The following is a 9,018-nucleotide window of genomic DNA, read 5'->3' on the forward strand; positions in this document are numbered from 1 at the left end:
ATTGTACCTATCGACCAGAGCTGAGATCGTCGTGGGGTTGATGGCGGGCAACCCACGGCGAACCTAGAATGATACAACGTCTAGGCCAACCCTCTCAAGGAGAGGAGTGTACCTGTCGTCATACCGTATGTCCTCGAACCTATCATGGGTTCGGGGACGAAGAGGGTGCAGTTCCTATAAACAACAGAATTTATTAGATTAATGCATGAACATAAATACATATGCAGTGTAAAAAAATAAAGAAGCAGAACTTAATAAGTTACCTCCCCCTCTGTGGTAAGTCGTCCTCGGTGGTGCTCCTCGTAGTACGGCTCCAGCAGGTAGAACGGCTCCATCCTACAAAAAATTGAGAAAGCCTAGATTAGTTAAATGTAAAGAAATAATGAACTCTTACATACTAGTAAACATGCTTCTCAAATTGGACAATTAAAAAATGAAGTACATTTAACAGCATCGGCAATTCATAAATGAGGTTCATTTGTTATTTACACTTGACTAAGCGGCCAATGGCATGTACGTGAATTATGCCCAAGTCTCTCGCATTTGCCACAATGGTTCTGCTTGGGGTCAATAAGAAAGGGGGTTGCTCTGCCTTGTCTCATTCTACCGGCAACCTGATCCATGACCATCTTGTGTCTCGTCCTCTTTCTGGTTCCACGTTTGTCCCAACGTGTACCTGGGTCCGCAATGTACCTCGAACCAGTGTACGGTGGCCACTGCCCCTCATCTGGGTAAGGCTCAAAACGGGGAGACCAAGTAAGTACAAGGCTATCAACACTAAACTCCCACGGTATCTTGGTCTCATAGGCAAAGTTGCGATGCTAAGATGCTGCAGCATAATGAGAACAAGGAAAGTGGTACTGTTTGGTTCTCCCACATCTACATGAAAAATTACTAAGTGCCACAATATAACTCCTTGATGGCCGGACCTCACTATCGGACATTGTACCACCCCTTTTCGTGACCTGGTACTTGCTAGTGTTGTGATCAAAACATTCGACATCATGTGTGAGAGCCCTTTCCTTTGCCTTCTCTAGATGCTTCAGAGGTTTAGGTGCCCATGCCTGATTATTCCTCTGTAGTGCCATTGCTTGAGCGTGTCTCTCATTAAACCATGCAACCAACCTATAGAAGGTGAATGATACAATGGCATTGACGGGCATAGCACGTATACCCTTAAGCACACAATTAAATGACTCAGCCATGTTGCTAGTTTGAAACTCGTACCTCCATCCACCATCTTTGTAGGCTCTTGTCCATTTTTTTAGGTTCTCTCATCAATCCTCTCAGCCACTGCCTACCTTCTCCATTTATTGCCGTTTTAAGCTGCTCTAACTTCTCCTTGAAGAACGGCACCTCAAGCATGTGAGCAACTTTCTCGAATAGAGGAAAGTTGTCCTTCGTACCATCCTTCCGAAGTAAATTCTCGGCAAGGTGCCGAGTGCACCAACGGTGGTACAAAGGTGCATACCCTAGAATCTGCTGCTGTACAACACTGAGTATGCCCTGGTGTCTATCAGATATGACACTAACTTCCCTACTAGGGCCAATGACATGTATCCAGACAAGATGCAAGAACCATCCCCAGCTATCTTTGTTCTCCCTCTCCACCAAAGCAAAAGCCAAAGGAACCAATGTGTTGTTTGCGTCATAGGAAATGGCTACCAATAGTGTATCCATGTACTTGCTAAGTAGAAAAGTACCATCAATGGATAACACTGGACGACAGTGCCTGAAGGCCTCGATGCACTGGGGAAAGCACCAGAATGCACGGAAGAATATCTGCCTTCCGTCCTTCCATTCATTCGGCTTCGAGATGTACTCGTAATGTATGCCTGAATTTGCTGCTTTCATTGCATTGAACATTGCAGGCAACTGCTCGTACCCCTCCTCCCAGTCCTCATATATCATCTTTCAGGCCCGTTGCTTTGCCCTCTATGCTTTTTCATACTTTATGTCATACTGAAACATCTCCTTAGTCATCTCCATAATTGTCCTGACCTTCAAGTTCGGCTGACCCTTCAATGTTATGTACAACCATCTAGCAATGAGAGTATAGGTCAACTGTCGATGCTTCTGATTTAGATCTTTCTAGGCACAAGTGTGTGGACCTATAATTTTTGCCCCGTGGCCTTCTGTTTTCGAGAACAGACCCTCTAATTGCAATCTGCATTTTTGCACACCACTGTGTAACGGCGCTCCGCATAGTAGTGCCTCACCTTGAATGGTCTTTTACATCTCACAGAATATTTATGTAACCACCTTCTCAAGGTAGGCAAGCCCTTGAAGACCATGCCCTTCTGAATTTCCATGTTGTCACCGACCTCAGGAGCCTCTAGCAGCTCGTCATCTCTTCCTTCTCCATAAGCATGTTGAGAATGACTGAGGTTGCTGAATTCATGAACTAGTGGATCATGATTAGGACACAAACGCCTAATGAGCTCCATTTCTTGTTCGCTCAAAGGTGCAACTGGGCGATCATCATCAGAATCAACAACTCTTGTTGTGCCATAAGGCTCCTCATCATCCACAATATTAACATCCACACTATTAGAGGCTATAAACCCTGGATCCACGTTGGTTGATGGAGGCACAAGAGGACAACCATCATTATCAGGATTGTCTCTTGCATATAAAGCACAAATATGGATAGAATTGAGACAAAGGAATGGAATGAAGGAAGAATAATGAAAGCGAAAGTGTTACTACATTATTTACTTGGATGATTTTGGGTCAAAGGGATCTCCTGAGGGGCAGCAACTCCATTATCAGATTGACATTCTACACGAACATCGGGACATACTCCAACCTCATTCGGGGCGGATTGAGCATTGGGCACCAGAACCACATCTTCCACATCCACCTCGTGGTTGGGTAACGGACGGTCAAAAGGTGTTGGATTCTCCGATTCTAAAGAGAACCCACGAGGGTGTGAATGCCCATAGGGGGTGAATACCCATAAGGGGTGGGATCATTGGACAACTTCCGCACAACCAAATCTAAACATTAAACTCATTCTTCATGACAGTTTTGACATATTTGTCCCATTGAGCCTCTAATGAAATTGGGACCAACCGCCTAAAAATATGGCCTAATTTACCATAATGAAGTACCCCCTCAACTGAGATGCCATCCTCATTTGAATTGCAATGAAGCTCATCACGAGCACTAGCAAACAACACAGAAAACAACGGTCGATCATCGAACATGAGAGGCACCCTTTGCATTCCAACAAAACTGACATTCCCAAACTCATCTTTCTCCACACTTCCTCCATGACACAGGGTGACTACGTTGTCCATCTAGTTGATATGCACAACATCAAAGTTACTACGGGTTTAACTAATAAGGGTATAACAAAATTACATATATAATTAAGTATCCCATTGTTTACCTAAATAAATAAGTATCTAAACTACCTAGCTATCTATCTAACTATATAAGTAATTTTACTAACTACAATTACTACAAGTACTACCTGTATATAACTTAATTACCTAACTATCTAACTTACAAATAAACTAAATAACTAAATTAACTACCTACAAAAGTACATAAATAACTAACAATGAAAGAATCTATCCAAATTACCTAAATATATAACCTCTACATAATTAAATTATCTCACTAAATACCTAAATTACATCACTATATAATTAAATTAGCTAACTAAACTATCTAAACTAACTAAATTGTAAAACAAATTTTTTAAAAAAAAATTACCTGAGGCTGTCGGCCGGCCGAGGGAGAGGGGTGGTGGCGGTCGGTGGGGGATGGGCGGCGGCGACGCCAACCGTGGCCGCCGCCGGCCCGCCGACCAGCGTGGAGGTCGGGGACAGGCGGGGGCCGCCCTCGCCGTCGGTGCACGCAAAAGAGGAGGATGGGGCGACGAGGGTGGCCGAGCGAGGTGGCGCAGACGGTCGGCGTTGCTGCTGAGGTGGCGCGTGCGGCCGAACGCGGTGGCACGGGCGGCCGAGGGCGCTGGCGCGGGCGGCGGCCGAAACGGGGAGAGAGAGAGGTCGAGCGGAGTAGAGAGGAAGAGGAAGACAACGCGCGGTATAGGTATAAGACCTCAGTGCCAAGATCTTTGGCGCCGACCTCGGCGCCATGGTTCGTGGCGCCGACCTACCTGCCACGTTAACGCCACTTGGATGCTGCGTTTTTCCCGGCCTGGCATCTCGGCGCCATGACCTACGGTGCCGAGACGTGTTACCTCGGCGACGTAGGCCATGGTGCCGACCCCCAGGGTCTAAACATCAGTTTACGTCGCCTAGGGGGTTAAGCGTAAATTTTCTTCAAAAGAGGGCTAAATTGCAAAAATTAGGACCAAACGTCAGGGGGTTTTATAGACCTTTTGCTTTAGAATAGCGAGAGTAATTCACAATCGGTATTTTTTTTAAAAGACATCGAGAAATCAACCGTAAAAATGAGTTAAAGTGTTCTCCAGATTTTCCTTAATCCACAAGCTCCTAAAGTAAAGTTATGGATCTCAAAGACCTGGGGTTTGTTTGGTTTCCTTGCTAGGCACTACGCTACCTAGCTGAGCAAAGATTTGTGAGCAAATATTGTAAGCGACTAGGGATTTGTTTGGTTTCCTTGCTAGACACTGTGCTACTTAGCTGAGCAAAGATTTGTGAGCAAGTTTTGCTGTTTGGCTCTGCCTCTAAAAGAATGTGTTTGAAGTTCCTTTTTGGCACATGTCCGAATGTTCATATAGAAATTTGGATATTTGTGCAAAATATTGGCTCTGCCCCTTGAATTTTGATTTAATGAGTAGAAATATTTGACATTGAGGATGCACAGGGGTCACTATCTCACTGAATCGATGCATCGTTTGTTTTTTTGGAAACGCTCGTTATTGGCCGGCCGTCCATCCAAACAGACCCCGTCATCACCCGTGCCGGCCCAGCTCGCGCCCCCACCGCCCACTCGCGTCGCGCACGGCGAGCCCGACGCGCTAGGCGCTCACTAGCTCGCTTCGACTCGCGCCTCCCGTCGTGGTCGTGCTCCATCTGCCTGCCCCTGCTCCTGTCGAGGTCCATGCCGCCGCCAAGCTCACACCGGCGACTTCCGCACCACTCCGCGGCTTCAAACTCCACGCCGACGAGCCTTCATTCGTCCAAGCAGCAAATAGATGTTACACTGAAAATACATGTTGCAATAGTATGTTTCAAGTGTTTCAGATGTTTTCGAGGTATGTTGCAAGTGTTGTATATGAATGTTGCAAAAGTAGATCGAGATGTTGCACATGTTATAATGGTTATACACGTATGTTTCGTGTGCATTCCAAATGTTTCATCTATTCTAGACAAATGTTGCAAGTGTTGTCTAGATGTTGTAAAGTAGGTCTAGATGTTGCATATATATGAATGTCGGAAGCATATGTTTTAAATGTTTTTAGGTGTTTGCAAGTGTTTCATCTAGATGTTGCATATTTTTTAAACGTTTTCACAAGTGTTTTAGATGCTTGATCTGTCTTCTTTTGTATACTGCAACTGTTACATCTAGATATCTTTTGTATGCTGTAACTGTTGCATCTAGACGTATATATGGACGTATAGGACAACGCGTCTAGGATAACACGGGACTTCTACTGTTGTGCTCCCAACACACTAAGGGCTCGTTCGCGCCATGTACGGGCGGACAGATGTCCAAGCGCTAGCGAGTCGAATTGTTTTTTTTTTCTAGAACCAATGACAGATCAATTGCCTCACCTAGCGCTCATGTAATAAAGTTGCAACAGATCCGGCATCAAGTCATTGGTGGAGAAACCCAAAGCAAATGGGATGCAACGTGTCTTCAAAAAACTTATTTTGAAAAATTGGAGATAAAACTGAAAAGTTTTTGAAGAAACTGGAAGCTTTAACGTGTTTGTAAAAAGTGAAGTTTTTTTTAATCATTCGTCAATCCTAACCCTCACATCTTTTCCAAAAAAGACCAACACAGAGTCATCAGCCGCCTTTTTCAAAAACGCTCAAAAATAAGACAGTAGTGTCCACTCACAGCAGCAATATTGAGTTTTACTCATTGTTTCGGGACAATTCAATCTTACAGTTTTTTTTTTCAAAAACACTCTTGGACTAACACAGTAGGATTCAGCCACAGCGGCTAGAACAAAAAGACAGTAGTACATAGATAACACCCAACATGGGGCAATTGATTTCGCCGCACGCCTAGCACTTGATCTCCTTCAGACCATGGGAAAAGTAGAGGAAAGTCGGATTAGTGGCACCATCCTTGTAATAGGCAAACACCACAGTTGCATCATCCTTCATGCTCTCACCAACAAAACTGTTAAAAAACACAAATGACAACAATGTCAACATTAGACTTGACATAAATGAACTTAAATTATCTCTTTGAAGGCATTAAACTTGCATAAATGTCGACATTAGACTACACTATAGACAGTTGTGAATAAATCATGATAGGAATAAATGTAAAATTAGACTAAGCAGTGGTAGATAAAAACCATTAAGGCAGAATAATGCACCGCAACATGAATTTAGTTAGAGCAGCATTTTAGGCCAACAAGAGGTTATAACAGCATTTAAAACTAAGGTTGCACTGCACGTGTAAAACAGTTACTAAAACGGCAACACCACACCAACAAAAAAATGCTGTAAAAATGAGAAGCTCATTATATGAGCAAAAATAATCCTTGCCCAACTAAAAATGAGAAGCTCATTATATGAACAAAAATAATTCATGCCCAACGTGTGATCACAAAGGCTGAGACACATTTGTGTACAAGTTTATCCAAAGTTCCCATTCATATCTACATAGCAGAAAAAGATAGGATGGTAGTTCACACAGCAAGGATGGTACTAAGCTATCAATAGATATGATATGTATTTTCGATAGATTCTTTGGGTATAGAACTTGAGAAGGACAGTAGTTCACACAGCATTACTAAGCTAACAATAGATATGAAAAGTATTATCAATATCGTGGGTATAGAACTTACAATTGAAGGTCCTTGAGCTTGCTAAGAAGAAACTTGGTGGCACCCTCAACGCCCTTCTTGAATTCATCTGCCTTCTCAGGCTCCAACACGGCAGTGAGGTTCTTGATGTACTTCTTAATGTAAGCCACGAACGATTTCTTGTCAAAAGGGGGTTGCTCCTGCAAACAGGAATACACGGATTAGTACAAAAAACATATGCACAAGGTACATTCAAGATAAAAAATAACTCCTGACACATTGAAGGGCAGCAACCTGAAGGCGGAAGGTGTCAACAATGTCAACAACCTTGACGGCCGAGTCATCAACACCTTCATCTTCGCCACCCTCGGCAGACGGGTTGGCACCAATATCCACATCAACAGGTCCGTGGACAACCCACTGCAAGCATCCAGCACAATGTAAGTAACAATCACACAAAACCCTAACCAGCATAATGGAATAAGTAAAACAGAGTATTATTGCTGCACACATCAAGACTATGCAACTTACAAATTCATCCAAATAGATAACCAAACATACAGAAGAATACTCACACACTCAGGGCAGGGGCGCATATGAAAATTAAGTTTTGGTGCAGCTCTACAGTCATGAACCAACAAAAAAGTCCTGGGCTGTAAAGACCACTAGACTAAACTAACAGTAGGATATATCAATTTGAACCAAGGGTAAACTACATGGCATGTCACAGCAAGCAAGTTACAAATGTGGAAAAGTTGTAGGCACACATGAAAATTAAGTTTTGGTGCAGCTGCAGGTTAGTCATGAACCAACGGAAAAGTCCTGGGCTGTAAAGACTAAATTAACAGTAGCACACATCAATTTGAACCAAGGGTAAACAACATGGTATGCCTAACTAACAGTAGCCTACATCAGTTTGAACCAAGGGTAAACAACATGGCATGCCACAGCAAGCAATTGTGGAAACCACTAGACATAATTGGCTCCAACAAGGAAACCACAAAATCTATCTACAGCAACTACCAAAATACAGCTGAGGGCAGCACACAGCAAAAATCAAAATACGACTGAGGGAAGCACACAGTACAAAAATACATCTGAGGGCAGCAGCACACAGTACATCTAGACTAAACCTAGTATGATGGCTACTGTCTAAACACAAGCTACTGACTGCATCAAACGGATGCTATCAGATCACAACACATGCTAGCAATCAATTCGGTGAGTAGGATGGGCGAAGATACCTTGCCCTCGACCTCCCAGAGGACGCCGTTCTCGAGCTCCTTGTAGGGGAAGGAGTCCGACAGGAGCTCGTCACCTGCAAGACACGAAAACCAGAGCGCACAACGAATTAGACGGATCGCACAACGACTCATCCAATCGATCGCAGATCTAAGCCAGCAGCAAAGCGACGACGAGATCGGTTTCTCTACACATCGCATGACACGACTAGACCACCAGATCCGGCAATCGGAAACCAAGCGAATACAAATACAAACGGGTAAGAAAATTGGATCGGGTGAAATTCGCACGCACCAGAGAGCAGATCCTGGTAGACCAACATGGCGCCGCCGGTTCTCGGAACCCTAGCTCGCTCGCTTGTGGAGGACGAGGAGACGAGGCAGGAGGCGCGGCACAGCGAGCGAGGGTTTGGGGCCGCGGCGCATTTATGGCCCCGGAGAAACATCTGGCCGCGGTGGCAGCCGTCCGATCCGCGGCCCCGACGGCCCAGATGCTCGATCTGGCCGTGACGGGCGCTTTTGGGAAAGGAGTCCCTGTCCTCCGGGGTAATTCGGGAGGAGTCCCTTTTCCCTTTCCCGTGGGGACGCGTCGGGCGAGATCGAGACTGGGCCGTCCGATCGGGGTATCTGCGCCGGATATTCGCGCGCGGACGGCTGGGATGCGCACGTGCTCCGCCGCCATGGGGTCAGCGTTGGTTGGTTGGCACCCAACCATGGAAAAGCCCCTGTCGTAGCGTGACGGAACGGAATCAGGCAGGCATTCAGGCGTGCGCGTCTCGTGCTGCCGACGACCACTGTGGCCGTGCCGCGTCCCTGTCGTCGTGTCCATTACAAAGCTCCCGTTCTATGGAT

General features: G+C 45.1%; 1 protein-coding gene across 1 annotated transcript; it reads right to left on the minus strand.

The window, feature by feature from the left end:
- Positions 1-6,004: 6,004 nt before the first annotated feature.
- LOC136475457 (translationally-controlled tumor protein homolog) lies at positions 6,005-8,598 on the minus strand. Its single transcript, XM_066472928.1, has 5 exons — positions 8,462-8,598; positions 8,170-8,243; positions 7,220-7,345; positions 6,968-7,125; positions 6,005-6,291 (listed from the first exon to the last, which is right to left on the minus strand). The coding sequence occupies exons 1-5, from the start codon at positions 8,487-8,489 to the stop codon at positions 6,174-6,176; spliced, it is 504 nt and encodes a 167-aa protein (XP_066329025.1). The 5' UTR covers positions 8,490-8,598; the 3' UTR covers positions 6,005-6,173.
- Positions 8,599-9,018: the final 420 nt, after the last annotated feature.

Source organism: Miscanthus floridulus, chromosome 8 (assembly GCF_019320115.1).
Source record: "Miscanthus floridulus cultivar M001 chromosome 8, ASM1932011v1, whole genome shotgun sequence".
Classification (NCBI taxonomy): domain Eukaryota; kingdom Viridiplantae; phylum Streptophyta; class Magnoliopsida; order Poales; family Poaceae; genus Miscanthus; species Miscanthus floridulus.

Bases quoted from the DNA above. Each gene is read 5' to 3' on its own strand.
- LOC136475457 (XM_066472928.1), bottom strand. From the start codon at position 8,489: ATGTTGGTCTACCAGGATCTGCTCTCTG. The intron at 7,346-8,169 runs GTATCTTCGCCC...GGATGCTTGCAG, and splicing joins TCTGGGAGGTCGAGGGCAAG to TGGGTTGTCCACGGACCTGT. The intron at 6,292-6,967 runs GTAAGTTCTATA...GTTTTTTAACAG, and splicing joins AAGCTCAAGGACCTTCAATT to TTTTGTTGGTGAGAGCATGA.